Source organism: Chiloscyllium punctatum, chromosome 1 (assembly GCF_047496795.1).
Source record: "Chiloscyllium punctatum isolate Juve2018m chromosome 1, sChiPun1.3, whole genome shotgun sequence".
In the NCBI taxonomy this organism is placed as follows: Eukaryota; Metazoa; Chordata; class Chondrichthyes; order Orectolobiformes; family Hemiscylliidae; genus Chiloscyllium; species Chiloscyllium punctatum.
Genome location: NC_092739.1, coordinates 179,823,065 through 179,840,187, shown reverse-complemented (window position 1 = coordinate 179,840,187; position 17,123 = coordinate 179,823,065). Strand labels below are relative to the sequence as shown.

The following is a 17,123-nucleotide window of genomic DNA, read 5'->3' as shown; positions in this document are numbered from 1 at the left end:
CCGCCCGCCCTCCCCTGTCCCACCTACATATACGGGCCCGCCCACCCGCCCTCCCCTGTCCCACCTACATATACCGGCCCGCCCACCCGCCCTCCCCTGTCCCACCTACATATACCGGCCCGCCCGCCCGCCCGCCCGCCCGCCCTCCCCTGTCCCACCTACATATACCGGCCCGCCCGCCCGCCCTCCCCTGTCCCACCTACATATACCGGCCCGCCCGCCCGCCCTCCCCTGTCCCACCTACATATACCGGCCGGCCCGCCCGCCCGCCCTCCCCTGTCCCACCTACATATACCGGCCCGCCCGCCCGCCCTCCCCTGTCCCACCTACATATACCGGCCCGCCCGCCCGCCCTCCCCTGTCCCACCTACATATACCGGCCCGCCCGCCCGCCCTCCCCTGTCCCACCTACATATACCGGCCCGCCCGCCCGCCCTCCCCTGTCCCACCTACATATACCGGCCCGCCCGCCCTCCCCTGTCCCACCTACATATACGGGCCCGCCCGCCCTCCCCTGTCCCACCTACATATACGGGCCCGCCCGCCCGCCCTCCCTCCCCTGTCCCACCTACATATACGGGCCCGCCCGCCCGCCCTCCCCTGTCCCACCTACATATACGGGCCCGCCCGCCCGCCCTCCCCTGTCCCACCTACATATACGGGCCCGCCCGCCCGCCCTCCCCTGTCCCACCTACATATACGGGCCCGCCCGCCCGCCCTCCCCTGTCCCACCTACATATACGGGCCCGCCCGCCCGCCCTCCCCTGTCCCACCTACATATACGGGCCCGCCCGCCCGCCCTCCCCTGTCCCACCTACATATACGGGCCCGCCCGCCCGCCCTCCCCTGTCCCACCTACATATACGGGCCCGCCCGCCCGCCCTCCCCTGTCCCACCTACATATACGGGCCCGCCCGCCCGCCCTCCCCTGTCCCACCTACATATACGGGCCCGCCCGCCCGCCCTCCCCTGTCCCACCTACATATACCGGCCCGCCCGCCCGCCCTCCCTCCCCTGTCCCACCTACATATACCGGCCCGCCCGCCCGCCCTCCCCTGTCCCACCTACATATACCGGCCCGCCCGCCCGCCCTCCCCTGTCCCACCTACATATACCGGCCCGCCCACCCGCCCTCCCCTGTCCCACCTACATATACCGGCCCGCCCACCCGCCCTCCCCTGTCCCACCTACATATACCGGCCCGCCCACCCGCCCTCCCCTGTCCCACCTGCCCTCCCCTGTCCCACCTACATATACCGGCCCGCCCACCCGCCCTCCCCTGTCCCACCTACATATACCGGCCCGCCCACCCGCCCTCCCCTGTCCCACCTACATATACCGGCCCGCCCACCCGCCCTCCCCTGTCCCACCTACATATACCGGCCCGCCCACCCGCCCTCCCCTGTCCCACCTACATATACCGGCCCGCCCGCCCGCCCTCCCTCCCTCCCTCCCTCCCCTGTCCCACCTACATATACCGGCCCGACCACCCGCCCTCCCCGGTCCCGCCTACATACACCGCCCCGCCCTCCCCAGTCCCGCCTACATATACCACCCCGCCCCGCCCTCCCCTGTCCCACCTACATATACCGCCCCGCCCTCCCCGGTCCCGCCTACATATACGACCCGCCCTCCCGGGCCCCGCCTCCTCACACGGACCACTCTCGCCCATCCGTGGCCTCTGACCTTGAATCCCCGCCCCCGCCACCGAGAGATTTTATGATTGGTCGTGTCTGCGCCTGTTATGATCCTATTGGTTAGTTGGTCAATGCGCCGCCTGATTGGTTGTTGCTGCCTCACGCACGCTCCAATCGGGTGTCCGGCAGTCCGTCACGTGGGTGGCCCGGAGGGGCGGTTGGGGACGAGCGGCTCCGGGCTCGCTCGAGAACGGGACAAGGATGGCGGCGGGAGGCTCGTGCGAGGGGGAGGCCCGGCCTGGTCCGGCCACAGCGGGTGAGGGCCGAGGATCAACAGGAGCCCGGGATGGGGGCGCCGAACACAGCCCCCCCCCCCCCCCCCATATCCAACAGCGGGTCATCCTCACGGGACCCCTCCCCCTTATCCCGGACCCTGCTCCCGCCCCGCCCCGCCCCGCCCCCTTATCGGGGACATGGATCCCGCCCTTCACTCCGTACCGTCCCCCCCCCCCCCCGACACTGAATCCCTCCCCCCCCCCCAACCCCCAGCTCTCTGCTACCCCAGCAGCCTCACTATCCACTGGGACCCCTTCCCCATTGTTCAGTGTTTTGCTTTCCTTCCCTCCTCCCTGTTTCACTGCTCCCCAAACCCCCCCCCCCTCTTTCTCTCTCCCCCCCCTTCCTCTCCCCCCCCCTCTTTCTCTCTCCCCCCCCCTTCCTCTCCCCCCCCTCTTCCTCTCTCCCCCCCCTTCCTCTCTCCCCCCCCTTCCTCTCTCCCCCCCCTTCCTGTCCCCCCCCCCCTCTTCCTCTTCCCCCCCCCTTCCTCTTCCCCCCCCCTTCCTCTTCCCCCCCCTTCCTCTTCCCCCCCCCTCCTCTTCCCCCCCCCCTTCCTCTTCCCCCCCCCTTCCTCTTCCCCCCCCCTTCCTCTTCCCCCCCCCCTCCTCCTCTCCCCCCCCCTTCCTCTTCCCCCCCCCTCCTCTCCCCCCCCTTCCTCTTCCCCCCCCTCCTCTCCCCCCCTTCCTCTTCCCCCCCCCCCTTCCTCTTCCCCCCCCCTTCCTCTTCCCCCCCCCTTCCTCTTCCCCCCCCTCCTCCTCTCCCCCCCCCTTCCTCTCCCCCCCCCCTCCTCTCCCCCCCCCCTCCTCTCCCCCCCCCTCCTCTCCCCCCCCTCCTCTCCCCCCCCCCCTCCTCTCCCCCCCCCTCCTCTCCCCCCCCTTCCTCTCCCCCCCCCTTCCTCTCCCCCCCCCCTTCCTCTCCCCCCCCCTTCCTCTCCCCCCCCCCTTCCTCTCCCCCCCCCCTCCTCTCCCCCCCCTTCCTCTCCCCCCCCCTTCCTCTCCCCCCCCCTTCCTCTCCCCCCCCCTTCCTCTCCCCCCCCCTTCCTCTCCCCCCCCTTCCTCTCCCCCCCCCTTCCTCTCCCCCCCCTTCCTCTCCCCCCCCTTCCTCTCCCCCCCCCTTCCTCTCCCCCCCCTTCCTCTCCCCCCCCCCTTCCTCTCCCCCCCCTTCCTCTCCCCCCCCTTCCTCTCCCCCCCCCCTTCCTCTCCCCCCCCCTTCCTCTCCCCCCCCTTCCTCTCCCCCCTCCTCTTCCTCTCCTCTCCCCCTTCCTCCACCCTTCCCCTGCCCCCGCCCCCCCTGCCCTCCGCCCCCCCCTGCCCTCCGCCCCCCCCCTGCCCTCCGCCCCCCCTGCCCTCCGCCCCCCCTGCCCTCCGCCCCCCTGCCCTCCGCCCCCCCTCACCCGCCCTGCCCCCCCTCACCCGCCCTGCCCCCCCGTCTCCCCCCCCTCCTCTTTCCCCCCCCCTCCTCTTTCCCCCCCCCTCCTCTTTCCCCCCCCTCCTCTTTCCCCCCCCCTCCTCTTTCCCCCCCCCCTCCTCTTCCCCCCCCCCCTCTTCCCCCCCCTCCTCTTCCCCCCCCCCCTCCTCTTCCCCCCCCCTCCTCTTCCCCCCCTCCCCTCTTCCCCCCCTCCCCTCTTCCCCCCCTCTCCTCTTCTCCCCCCCTCCTCTTCTCCCCCCCCCTCCTCTTCTCCCCCCCCCCTCTTCTCCCCCCCCTCCTCTTCTCCCCCCCCCTCCTCTTCTCCCCCCCCTCCTCTTCTCCCCCCCTCCTCTTCCCCCCCCCTCCTCTTCCCCCCCCCTCCTCTTCCCCCCCCCCTCCTCTTCCCCCCCCCTCCTCTTCCCCCCCCCCTCCTCTTCCCCCCCCCTCCTCTTCCCCCCCCCTCCTCTTCCCCCCCCCCTCCTCTTCCCCCCCCCCTCCTCTTCCCCCCCCCTCCTCTTCCCCCCCCCTCCTCTTCCCCCCCCCTCCTCTTCCCCCCCCCCTCCTCTTCCCCCCCCCCTCCTCTTCCCCCCCCCCTCCTCTTCCCCCCCCCCTCCTCTTCCCCCCCCCTCCTCTTCCCCCCCCCTCTTCCCCCCCCCTTTCCCCCCCCTCTTTCCCCCCCCTCTTCCCCCCCCCCTCTTCCCCCCCCCCTCTTCCCCCCCCCCCTCTTTCCCCCCCCCTCTTCCCCCCCCCCTCTTTCCCCCCCCCTCTTTCCCCCCCCTCTTTCCCCCCCCTCTTTCCCCCCCCTCTTTCCCCCCCCTCTTTCCCCCCCCCTCTTCCCCCCCCCTCATCCCCCCACCTTTCCCCCCCCTCTTCCTTCCCCCCCCCTCTTCCTTCCCCCCCCTCTTCCCCCCCCCTCTTTCCCCCCCCCCTCTTTTTCCCCCCCCTTTCCCCCCCCCCTCTTTCCCCCCCCTTTCCCCCCCCCTCTTTCCCCCCACTCTTTCTTCCCCCCCCCTCTTCCTTCCCCCCCCTCTTCCTTCCCCCCCCTCTTCCTTCCCCCCCCCTCTTCCTTCCCCCCCCCTTCTCCCCCCCCTTCTCCCCCCCCTTCTCCCCCCCCTTCTCCCCCCCCCTTCTCCCCCCCCCTCTCCCCCCCCCTTCTCCCCCCCCCCTTCTCCCCCCCCCCCCTTCTCCCCCCCCCCCTTCTCCCCGTCCCCCCCTTCTCCCCGTCCCCCCCTTCTCCCCGTCCCCCCCCTTCTCCCCGTCCCCCCCTTTTCCCCGTCCCCCCCTTTTCCCCCGTCCCCCCCTTTTCCCCGTCCCCCCCTTTTCCCCGTCCCCCCTTTTCCCCGTCCCCCCCTTTTCCCCGTCCCCCCCTTTTCCCCGTCCCCCCCTTTTCCCCGTCCCCCCCTTTTCCCCGTCCCCCCCTTTTCCCCGTCCCCCCCTTTTCCCCGTCCCCCCCTTTTCCCCGTCCCCCCCTTTTCCCCGTCCCCCCTTTTCCCCGTCCCCCCCTTTTCCCCGTCCCCCCCCTTTTCCCCGTCCCCCCCTTTTCCCCGTCCCCCCCTTTTCCCCGTCCCCCCCTTTTCCCCGTCCCCCCCTTTTCCCCGTCCCCCCCTTTTCCCCGTCCCCCCCTTTTCCCCGTCCCCCCTCTTTTCCCCGTCCCCCTCTTTTCCCCGTCCCCCTCTTTTCCCCCGTCCCCCTCTTTTCCCCCCGTCCCCCTCTTTTCCCCCGTCCCCCTCTTTTCCCCCGTCCCCCTCTTTTCCCCCGTCCCCCTCTTTTCCCCCGTCCCCCTCTTTTCCCCCGTCCCCCTCTTTTCCCCCGTCCCCCTCTTTTCCCCCGTCCCCCTCTTTTCCCCCGTCCCCCTCTTTTCCCCCGTCCCCCTCTTTTCCCCCGTCCCCCTCTTTTCCCCCGTCCCCCTCTTTTCCCCCGTCCCCCTCTTTTCCCCCGTCCCCCTCTTTTCCCCCCGTCCCCCTCTTTTCCCCCGTCCCCCTCTTTTCCCCCGTCCCCCTCTTTTCCCCCGTCCCCCTCTTTTCCCCCGTCCCCCTCTTTTCCCCCGTCCCCCTCTTTTCCCCCGTCCCCCTCTTTTCCCCCGTCCCCCCTCTTTTCCCCCGTCCCCCTCTTTTCCCCCGTCCCCCTCTTTTCCCCCGTCCCCCTCTTTTCCCCGTCCCCCTCTTTTCCCCCGTCCCCCTCTTTTCCCCCGTCCCCCTCTTTTCCCCCGTCCCCCTCTTTTCCCCCGTCCCCCTCTTTTCCCCCGTCCCCCTCTTTTCCCCCGTCCCCCTCTTTTCCCCCGTCCCCCTCTTTTCCCCCGTCCCCCTCTTTTCCCCCGTCCCCCTCTTTTCCCCCGTCCCCCTCTTTTCCCCCGTCCCCCTCTTTTCCCCCGTCCCCCTCTTTTCCCCCGTCCCCCTCTTTTCCCCCGTCCCCTCTTTTCCCCCGTCCCCCTCTTTTCCCCCGTCCCCCTCTTTTCCCCCGTCCCCCTCTTTTCCCCCCGTCCCCCTCTTTTCCCCCGTCCCCCTCTTTTCCCCCGTCCCCCTCTTTTCCCCCGTCCCCCTCTTTTCCCCCGTCCCCCTCTTTTCCCCCGTCCCCCTCTTTTCCCCCGTCCCCCTCTTTTCCCCCGTCCCCCTCTTTTCCCCCCGTCCCCCTCTTTTCCCCCGTCCCCCTCTTTTCCCCCGTCCCCCTCTTTTCCCCCGTCCCCCTCTTTTCCCCCGTCCCCCTCTTTTCCCCCGTCCCCCTCTTTTCCCCCGTCCCCCTCTTTTCCCCCGTCCCCCTCTTTTCCCCCGTCCCCCCTCTTTTCCCCCGTCCCCCTCTTTTCCCCCGTCCCCCTCTTTTCCCCCGTCCCCCTCTTTTCCCCCGTCCCCCTCTTTTCCCCCGTCCCCCTCTTTTCCCCCGTCCCCCTCTTTTCCCCCGTCCCCCTCTTTTCCCCCGTCCCCCTCTTTTCCCCCGTCCCCCTCTTTTCCCCCGTCCCCCTCTTTTCCCCCCGTCCCCCTCTTTTCCCCCGTCCCCCTCTTTTCCCCCGTCCCCCTCTTTTCCCCCGTCCCCCTCTTTTCCCCCGTCCCCCTCTTTTCCCCCGTCCCCCTCTTTTCCCCCGTCCCCCTCTTTTCCCCCGTCCCCCTCTTTTCCCCCGTCCCCCTCTTTTCCCCCGTCCCCCTCTTTTCCCCCGTCCCCCTCTTTTCCCCCGTCCCCCTCTTTTCCCCCGTCCCCCTCTTTTCCCCCGTCCCCCTCTTTTCCCCCGTCCCCCTCTTTTCCCCCGTCCCCCTCTTTTCCCCCGTCCCCCTCTTTTCCCCCGTCCCCCTCTTTTCCCCCGTCCCCCTCTTTTCCCCCGTCCCCCTCTTTTCCCCCGTCCCCCTCTTTTCCCCCGTCCCCCTCTTTTCCCCCGTCCCCCTCTTTTCCCCCGTCCCCCTCTTTTCCCCCGTCCCCCTCTTTTCCCCCGTCCCCCTCTTTTCCCCCGTCCCCCTCTTTTCCCCCGTCCCCTCTTTTCCCCCGTCCCCCTCTTTTCCCCCGTCCCCCTCTTTTCCCCCGTCCCCCTCTTTTCCCCCGTCCCCCTCTTTTCCCCCGTCCCCCTCTTTTCCCCCGTCCCCCTCTTTTCCCCCGTCCCCCTCTTTTCCCCCGTCCCCCTCTTTTCCCCCGTCCCCCTCTTTTCCCCCGTCCCCCTCTTTTCCCCCCCGTCCCCCCTCTTTTCCCCCGTCCCCCTCTTTTCCCCCGTCCCCCTCTTTTCCCCCGTCCCCCTCTTTTCCCCCGTCCCCCTCTTTTCCCCCGTCCCCCTCTTTTCCCCCGTCCCCCTCTTTTCCCCCGTCCCCCTCTTTTCCCCCGTCCCCCTCTTTTCCCCCGTCCCCCTCTTTTCCCCCGTCCCCCTCTTTTCCCCCGTCCCCCTCTTTTCCCCCGTCCCCCTCTTTTCCCCCGTCCCCCTCTTTTCCCCCGTCCCCCTCTTTTCCCCCGTCCCCCTCTTTTCCCCCGTCCCCCTCTTTTCCCCCGTCCCCCTCTTTTCCCCCGTCCCCCTCTTTTCCCCCGTCCCCCTCTTTTCCCCCGTCCCCCTCTTTTCCCCCGTCCCCCTCTTTTCCCCCGTCCCCCTCTTTTCCCCCGTCCCCCTCTTTTCCCCCGTCCCCCTCTTTTCCCCCGTCCCCCTCTTTTCCCCCGTCCCCCTCTTTTCCCCCGTCCCCCTCTTTTCCCCCGTCCCCCTCTTTTCCCCCGTCCCCCTCTTTTCCCCCGTCCCCCTCTTTTCCCCCGTCCCCCTCTTTTCCCCCGTCCCCCTCTTTTCCCCCGTCCCCCTCTTTTCCCCCGTCCCCTCTTTTCCCCCGTCCCCCTCTTTTCCCCCGTCCCCCTCTTTTCCCCCGTCCCCCTCTTTTCCCCCGTCCCCCTCTTTTCCCCCGTCCCCCTCTTTTCCCCCGTCCCCCTCTTTTCCCCCGTCCCCCTCTTTTCCCCCGTCCCCCTCTTTTCCCCCGTCCCCCTCTTTTCCCCCGTCCCCCTCTTTTCCCCCGTCCCCCTCTTTTCCCCGTCCCCCTCTTTTCCCCCGTCCCCCTCTTTTCCCCCGTCCCCCTCTTTTCCCCCGTCCCCCTCTTTTCCCCCCGTCCCCCTCTTTTCCCCCGTCCCCCTCTTTTCCCCCGTCCCCCTCTTTTCCCCCGTCCCCCTCTTTTCCCCGTCCCCCTCTTTTCCCCCGTCCCCCTCTTTTCCCCCGTCCCCCTCTTTTCCCCCGTCCCCCTCTTTTCCCCCGTCCCCCTCTTTTCCCCCGTCCCCCTCTTTTCCCCCGTCCCCCTCTTTTCCCCCGTCCCCCTCTTTTCCCCCGTCCCCCTCTTTTCCCCCGTCCCCCTCTTTTCCCCCGTCCCCCTCTTTTCCCCCGTCCCCCTCTTTTCCCCCGTCCCCCTCTTTTCCCCCGTCCCCCTCTTTTCCCCCGTCCCCCTCTTTTCCCCCGTCCCCCTCTTTTCCCCCGTCCCCCTCTTTTCCCCCGTCCCCCTCTTTTCCCCCGTCCCCCTCTTTTCCCCCGTCCCCCTCTTTTCCCCCGTCCCCCTCTTTTCCCCCGTCCCCCTCTTTTCCCCCGTCCCCCTCTTTTCCCCCGTCCCCCTCTTTTCCCCCGTCCCCCTCTTTTCCCCCGTCCCCCTCTTTTCCCCCGTCCCCCTCTTTTCCCCCGTCCCCCTCTTTTCCCCCGTCCCCCTCTTTTCCCCCGTCCCCCTCTTTTCCCCCGTCCCCCTCTTTTCCCCCGTCCCCCTCTTTTCCCCCGTCCCCCTCTTTTCCCCCGTCCCCCTCTTTTCCCCCGTCCCCCTCTTTTCCCCCGTCCCCCTCTTTTCCCCCGTCCCCCTCTTTTCCCCCGTCCCCCTCTTTTCCCCCGTCCCCCTCTTTTCCCCCGTCCCCCTCTTTTCCCCCGTCCCCCTCTTTTCCCCCGTCCCCCTCTTTTCCCCCGTCCCCCTCTTTTCCCCCGTCCCCCTCTTTTCCCCCGTCCCCCTCTTTTCCCCCGTCCCCCTCTTTTCCCCCGTCCCCCTCTTTTCCCCCGTCCCCCTCTTTTCCCCCGTCCCCCTCTTTTCCCCCGTCCCCCTCTTTTCCCCCGTCCCCCTCTTTTCCCCCGTCCCCCTCTTTTCCCCCGTCCCCCTCTTTTCCCCCGTCCCCCTCTTTTCCCCCGTCCCCCTCTTTTCCCCCGTCCCCCTCTTTTCCCCCGTCCCCCTCTTTTCCCCCGTCCCCCTCTTTTCCCCCGTCCCCCTCTTTTCCCCCGTCCCCCTCTTTTCCCCCGTCCCCCTCTTTTCCCCCGTCCCCCTCTTTTCCCCCGTCCCCCTCTTTTCCCCCGTCCCCCTCTTTTCCCCCGTCCCCCTCTTTTCCCCCGTCCCCCTCTTTTCCCCCGTCCCCCTCTTTTCCCCCGTCCCCCTCTTTTCCCCCGTCCCCCTCTTTTCCCCCGTCCCCCTCTTTTCCCCCGTCCCCCTCTTTTCCCCCGTCCCCCTCTTTTCCCCCGTCCCCCTCTTTTCCCCCGTCCCCCTCTTTTCCCCCGTCCCCCTCTTTTCCCCCGTCCCCCTCTTTTCCCCCGTCCCCCTCTTTTCCCCCGTCCCCCTCTTTTCCCCCGTCCCCCTCTTTTCCCCCGTCCCCCTCTTTTCCCCCGTCCCCCTCTTTTCCCCCGTCCCCCTCTTTTCCCCCGTCCCCCTCTTTTCCCCCGTCCCCCTCTTTTCCCCCGTCCCCCTCTTTTCCCCCGTCCCCCTCTTTTCCCCCGTCCCCCTCTTTTCCCCCGTCCCCCTCTTTTCCCCCGTCCCCCTCTTTTCCCCCGTCCCCCTCTTTTCCCCCGTCCCCCTCTTTTCCCCCGTCCCCCTCTTTTCCCCCGTCCCCCTCTTTTCCCCCGTCCCCCTCTTTTCCCCCGTCCCCCTCTTTTCCCCCGTCCCCCTCTTTTCCCCCGTCCCCCTCTTTTCCCCCGTCCCCCTCTTTTCCCCCGTCCCCCTCTTTTCCCCCGTCCCCCTCTTTTCCCCCGTCCCCCTCTTTTCCCCCGTCCCCCTCTTTTCCCCCGTCCCCCTCTTTTCCCCCGTCCCCCTCTTTTCCCCCGTCCCCCTCTTTTCCCCCGTCCCCCTCTTTTCCCCCGTCCCCCTCTTTTCCCCCGTCCCCCTCTTTTCCCCCGTCCCCCTCTTTTCCCCCGTCCCCCTCTTTTCCCCCGTCCCCCTCTTTTCCCCCGTCCCCCTCTTTTCCCCCGTCCCCCTCTTTTCCCCCGTCCCCCTCTTTTCCCCCGTCCCCCTCTTTTCCCCCGTCCCCCTCTTTTCCCCCGTCCCCCTCTTTTCCCCCGTCCCCCTCTTTTCCCCCGTCCCCCTCTTTTCCCCCGTCCCCCTCTTTTCCCCCGTCCCCCTCTTTTCCCCCGTCCCCCTCTTTTCCCCCGTCCCCCTCTTTTCCCCCGTCCCCCTCTTTTCCCCCGTCCCCCTCTTTTCCCCCGTCCCCCTCTTTTCCCCCGTCCCCCTCTTTTCCCCCGTCCCCCTCTTTTCCCCCGTCCCCCTCTTTTCCCCCGTCCCCCTCTTTTCCCCCGTCCCCCTCTTTTCCCCCGTCCCCCTCTTTTCCCCCGTCCCCCTCTTTTCCCCCGTCCCCCTCTTTTCCCCCGTCCCCCTCTTTTCCCCCGTCCCCCTCTTTTCCCCCGTCCCCCTCTTTTCCCCCGTCCCCCTCTTTTCCCCCGTCCCCCTCTTTTCCCCCGTCCCCCTCTTTTCCCCCGTCCCCCTCTTTTCCCCCGTCCCCCTCTTTTCCCCCGTCCCCCTCTTTTCCCCCGTCCCCCTCTTTTCCCCCGTCCCCCTCTTTTCCCCCGTCCCCCTCTTTTCCCCCGTCCCCCTCTTTTCCCCCGTCCCCCTCTTTTCCCCCGTCCCCCTCTTTTCCCCCGTCCCCCTCTTTTCCCCCGTCCCCCTCTTTTCCCCCGTCCCCCTCTTTTCCCCCGTCCCCCTCTTTTCCCCCGTCCCCCTCTTTTCCCCCGTCCCCCTCTTTTCCCCCGTCCCCCTCTTTTCCCCCGTCCCCCTCTTTTCCCCCGTCCCCCTCTTTTCCCCCGTCCCCCTCTTTTCCCCCGTCCCCCTCTTTTCCCCCGTCCCCCTCTTTTCCCCCGTCCCCCTCTTTTCCCCCGTCCCCCTCTTTTCCCCCGTCCCCCTCTTTTCCCCCGTCCCCCTCTTTTCCCCCGTCCCCCTCTTTTCCCCCGTCCCCCTCTTTTCCCCCGTCCCCCTCTTTTCCCCCGTCCCCCTCTTTTCCCCCGTCCCCCTCTTTTCCCCCGTCCCCCTCTTTTCCCCCGTCCCCCTCTTTTCCCCCGTCCCCCTCTTTTCCCCCGTCCCCCTCCCAATGAGCATCGGGACCTTGCCGTCTTGCTAGATAATTCGATATTCAAATGCTGGATAATTGATGTTCCTCTGTACCTGATTTAGAGGTGATGAAACAAAGGTTCAAGAGATTAGTTTCTAGACGTTCAAGGTTTGAGTAACGATTTGTAGCTCTGGCACCGGTTGTAGTTGTTGGTATGTTTGCTGAGCTGGGAAATTGGTTTGCGGACGTTTGTCCCCTTTCTAGGTGACATCCTCGGTGCTGTGGAGCCTCCTGTGAAGCGCTGCTGTACTGTGTGGCTTGGAATTTATTTGGACATTCCTATTGCTTCTGGTTGCTTGTTGCAGTGGTTGGTATATTGGGTCTAGGTCAATGTGTTTACTGATGGAGTATGTGGATGAGTGCTAAGCATCTAGGAATTCTCTGGCTGTCCTCTGTTTGGCTTGTCCTATTATTGTTGTGTTATCCCAGTTGAATTTGTGGTCACCTAGAAAAGGAACGAAACGTCTGCAAGCCAAATTTCCAACTTGGTGAACATACCCACAACAACTGCATTAGTCTTTAGAATATGAGCTCTACTCTGTATAGAAAGAATGCGCATTAGGTTTGTTTTCTGTAGAGTTTATAAGATTGCAAGGTGATCTCATTGAACCTGTAAGAATAATTTTAAAAAAAGGATGGCTGGAGGATCTAGAACTCAAGGCAAAGTCTCAGGATAAGAGGTCCATAAGATACAAGAGCCAAATTAAGCCATTCAACCCTGCATGTCTGCTCCACTATTTAATCATGGCTGATATGTTTCTCAACCCTGTTCTCTCGCCTTCTTCCTGTAATCCTTGATCTCCGTACTAACCAAAAGGTTATCTATCTTCATCTTAAATGCACTCATTGACTAGGCTTCTACAGTCTTCCTTCTCATCTGAGGCTGTGTCATTGGGCTCTGGTCTCTCCTACTAGTGAAAACATTTTCTTCACATCCACTCTCTCCAGACCCCTCAGTATTCTGTAAGTTTTAATGAGATCCAACCTCATCCTCCTCAATTTTATCAAGTACAGACTGAGTCCTCAACTGCTTTTTGTACGACTCGTGATCATTCTTGTAAACCTCCTCTGGACCCCCCCCCCCCCCCCCCCCCCCCCACATTGTCAGCACATTCTTGCTTAGAGATGGGGCCCAAAGCTGCTCACAATATTCCAAATGCAGTCTGACCAGAGACTTGTGCAACCTTAGCAGTTTTAGTAGGGTCAGAGGGGGAGGTGTGGCATTGCTTGTCAAAGATAGTATTACAGCAGTGGAAAGGACGATGGATGAAGACTCGCCATCTGAGGTAGTTTGGGCTGAGGTTAGGAATAGGAAAGGTGAGGTCACCCTGTTAGGAGTCTTTTACAGGCCTCCTAATAATCCTAGAAACGTAGAAGAAAGGATTGCGAGGATGATTCAGGAGAAGAGTGACAGTAATAGGGTGGTTGTTATGGGGGTCTTTAACTTTCCTGATATTGATTGGGAAAGCTATAGCTCAAGTTCGTTAGATGGGTCGGTGTTTGTCCAATGTGTGCCAGGAGGGTTTTCTGACACAATATGTAGATAGGCCAGCAAGAGGTGAGGCCATACTGGATTTGGTTCTGGGTAATGAACCAGGCCAGCTGTTAGAATTAGAGGTAGGTGAGCACTTTGGGAACCGTGACCACAATTCGGTGACTTTTACTTTAGTGATGGAGAGGGATAAGTGTACACTGCAGGGTAAGAGTTATAGCTGGGGGCAGGGAAATTATGATGCGGTGAGGCATGACTTGGGATGCATGGCTTGGAAAAGTAGGCTTCAAGGCAAGGGTGTAATTGATATGTGGAGCTTGTTCAAGGAGCAACTATTGGGTGTCCTTGATAAGTATGTACCTGTCAGGCAGGGAGGAAAGGGTCGTGTGAGGGAGCCGTGGTTTAATAAGGAATTGGAATTCCTTGTTAAATGGAAGAGGGCGGCCTATGTAAAGATGAGGCGTGAAGGTTCAATTGGGGCGATTGAGAGTTATAAGGTAGTCAGGAAGGATCTGAAGAGAGAGCTAAGAGCAGTAAGGAGGGGACACGAGAGGTCCTTAGTTGGTAGGATTAGGGAAAATCCTAAGGCTTTCTATAGGTATGTAAGGAATAAAAGAATGACTAGGGTATGAATAGGTCCAATCAAGGATAGTAATGGGAAGTTGCGTCTGGAGGCTGAAGAGATTGGGGAGACACTGAATGAATACTTTTCGTCAGTATTCACTCAGGAACAGGACATTGTTGCCGATGTGAATACTGAGTCACAATTAAGTAGAATGGATGGCTTTGAGGTATGTAGGGAAGAGGTGTTGGAAATTCTGGAAAGGGTGAAAATAGATAAGTCCCCTGGGCCTGATGACATTTATCCTAGGATTCTCTGGGAAGCAAGGGAGGAGATTGCAGAGCCATTGGCCTTGATTTTTATGTCCTCGTTGTCTACAGGAATAGTGCCAGAAGACTGGAGAATAGCAAATGTGGTTCCCTTGTTCAAGAAGGGGAGTAGGCATAACCCTAGTAACTATAGGCCGGTGAGTCTCACTTCTGTTGTGGGCAAAGTCTTAGAGAGAATTGTGAGGGATAGGATTTATGCACATCTGGATAGGAATAATGTAATCAAGGATAGTCAGCATGGTTTTGTGAAGGGCAGGTCGTGCTTCACAAACCTTATTGAATTCTTTGAGAAGGTGACTAAGGAGGTGGACGAGGGGACAGCGGTAGATGTGTATATGGATTTTAGTAAGGCGTTTGATAAGGTTCCCCATGGTAGGCTACTGCAAAAAAATACAGAGGTATGGCATTGAGGGTGAGTTGGAAGTTTGGATTAGGAATTGGCTGGCTGGAAGAAGACAGAGGGTAGTAGTTGATGTTAAAGGTTCATCTTGGAGTGCCGTTACTCGCAGTGTTCCGCAAGGATCTGTTTTTGGACCATTGCTGTTTGTCATTTTTATAAATGACCTGGAGGAGGGGTTAGAAGGTTGGGTGAGCAAGTTTGCGGATGATACAAAAGTCGGAGGAGTTGTTGACAGTGAGGAAGGATGTGGCAGGTTACAGCGGGATATGGATAAGCTGCAGAGCTGGGCAGAAAGGTGGCAAATGGAGTTCAATGTAGCTAAGTGTGAGGTGATTCACTTTGGTAAGAGTAACAAAGAGATGGGGTACTGGGCTAATGGTCGGATACTTGGTAGTGTGGGTGAGCAGAGGGATCTTGGTGTCCATGTACACAGATCTCTGAAAGTTGCCACCCAGGTAAATAGTGCGGTGAAGAAGGCATATGGCGTATTGGCTTTTATTGGTAGAGGAATTGAGTTCCGGAGTCCTGAGGTCATGCTGCAGTTGTATAAGACTCTGGTGCGGCTGCATCTGGAGTATTGTGTGCAGTTTTGGTCGCCATACTATAGGAAGGATGTGGAGGCACTGGAACGGGTGCAGAGGAGGTTGACCAGGATGTTGCCTGGTATGGTAGGAAGATCGTATGAGGAAAGGCTGAGGCACTTGGGGTTGTTTTCATTGGAGAAAAGAAGGTTTAGAGGTGACTTGATAGAGGTGTACAAGATGATTTGGGGTTTAGATAGGGTTGACCTTGAGAACCTTTTTCCACGTATGGAGTCAGCTATTACAAGGGGGCATAGCTTTAAATTAAGGGGTGGTAGGAATAGGACAGATGTTAGGTGTAGGTTCTTTATTCAGCGAGTCATGAGTTCATGGAATGCCCTGCCAGTAGCAGTGGTGGACTCTCCCTCTTTATGGGCATTTAAGCGGGCATTGGATAGGCATATGGAGGATAGTGGGCTAGTGTAGGTTAGGTAGGCTTTGATCGGCGCAACATCGAGGGCCGAAGGGCCTGTACTGCGCTGTATTCTTCTATGTTCTATGAACATCCCTGCTTTTGTGTTCTAACCTTCTTGAAATGAATGCTAACATTGCATTTGCCTTTGTATCTGCCAACTAAATGAGTATGTTAACCTTAAACAAACCCTGAGCTGGGACTCCTCAGTGCCTTTGTGCTTCAAATTTCTGAAGCCTTCTCCCACTTAGAAAAAAGTCTATGTCTCTATTCTTCCTTTCAACGTACATAACCTCACATCTTCTCACGTTGTATTCCATCTGTTGTTTCTTTGCAAACTGTTCTAGCCAGTCCAAGTCCTTCTGTAACCTCCCCACTTCCTCAACACTACCTGTCTCTCCACCTACCTTTTTTGTGTTATCTGCAAACTTAGCAACAATGCTGTCAGTTAGCAGTATGCAATGGCCTGGTAGTACTATCACTAGAATACTAATCCAAAGACCCAGGTAATGTTTTGGGGACCTGGGCTCAAATTGTGCCGTGGCAGATAGTATTTGAATGTGATAATAAATTAGAGCTTAACGATGACCATGAAACCATTGTCAACTGTTCAGGTCCATCTGCTACACTAATGTTCTTTTGGGAAAGAAATCTGCCATCTTTATCTGATCTGGTCTACATATGACTCCAGACCCACAGCAATGTGGTTGACTCTGAACTGTCCTCTGGGCAATAAATGCTGGTCCAGCCAGTGATGCTTACATCCTATGAATAAAGTTTCTCGTCTGAATCATTTATGCAAAATTTGAATAGTTGTGGTCCCAACCTCTCCAGAGCACGACTTGGCACTGGCTGCCATTCTGAAAGAGACCCCATTATCTCTCCACTCTGCCATCTAACAGTCAGCCGATTCTGTATCCATGCCAGTTCCTTGATCCTAACACCATAGACTTTTATCATAGTCTCCAGTGTAACACCTTATGAAAATACTTCTGGAAATCCAAGTAGATTACATCCGCTGACTCTCCTTTGTTTACCTTGCTTGTTACTTCAAAGACTTTTAACAGCTTGGTCAGGCATGACCCCACTTGACAAAGCTGTGCTAACTTGGCCCTATTTTACATGCACTTCCAGGTACTCCAGAATCTCATCCTGAACAATGGACTCTTAAAATCTTACCAGTGATTGAGGTCAGGCGAACCTTGGGTCATTTAGGACTAAGATGAGACATTTGTTTGTTCTATGTTCTGAATCTTCATTCTTTATCTGAAGGTTGTGTATGTTCACCTGAGCGTGTTTCAAGGCTGAGATCAATATTGTTGGAATCTAATGGAATTAATGGGTGTGGGGATTCATTGCATGGATTTAATGAAAAGTTTGCTCATGATCTTATTAAATGTTGGGACACAATAGAGTTGTTTGTTCATTTTTGTTCGTGGATGTGATTGTTGCTGACCAAGCCAGCATTTATTCCTATTGATAATTTTCCTTGAAGGGCTTACATGAAATGAAGTCTGTTTATCATGTGCACAGAGAATGTTTCAGAAATTAAGAACGAGAAGCTGGCAGTAACGATTGTGGTTCTGTTCTTTGATGCAGCCATGTCTGTACAACATTTGTAATGACTCTGATTATTGGGTGTGGCAGCATCGTTGTATGAGGGGTTGAACAAATTCTTTGGAGCCATGATTTCAGATCTTGCCAAAGCAGTTAACGAATTGAAGTTTACTGAGTTAAATAAACTCCCATTAAAAGAAACACTAGTCTTAGTAATCAAAAGCCATAAACTACTGTTGTAAATCTGATTCACAAATGTGTTCAGGAAAGGAATGGAACGGCATTGGAAAGGATTGTTGACAGAGCTTTGCTGATCAAGGCAGTAATTAGTTGATAGCTTATTGATTTTTGATGAATTTTTCTCTTTCTGAGCATTTCCAGGTACCTTGCATATCAGCACAAAGACAGAAGATATTGTTAAGGCATCGCCTACGAAACTTGTTGATGGGAATGAAAAATCAGCCCTCAATAAAAACCAAAACATAACTCATGAAAATCAAAAAGTAGTCCCATGAAAATCTCAAGAAAAGTCTTTGATAAACAAAATTCTTTACCTCTTGCTACTGCCAGAATATTGGGACCTCTGTAGTATCCATTGCCTTAACCATTGAGTGGTCAGAATCAAATTAGCTAAAGACTA

At 60.2% G+C, this 17,123-nt stretch overlaps 1 protein-coding gene across 1 annotated transcript in view; it reads left to right on the top strand.

The window, feature by feature from the left end:
* The first annotated feature begins 1,799 nt into the window (after positions 1-1,799).
* Positions 1,800-17,123, top strand: part of LOC140481920 (programmed cell death protein 4-like) — a 63,715-nt gene continuing 48,391 nt past the window's right edge. Inside the window, exon 1 of the mRNA XM_072578604.1 lies at positions 1,800-1,953. Coding sequence (XP_072434705.1) covers positions 1,899-1,953 — 55 coding nt within the window. The 5' untranslated portion in view covers positions 1,800-1,898. The remainder of the gene's footprint in view (positions 1,954-17,123) is intronic.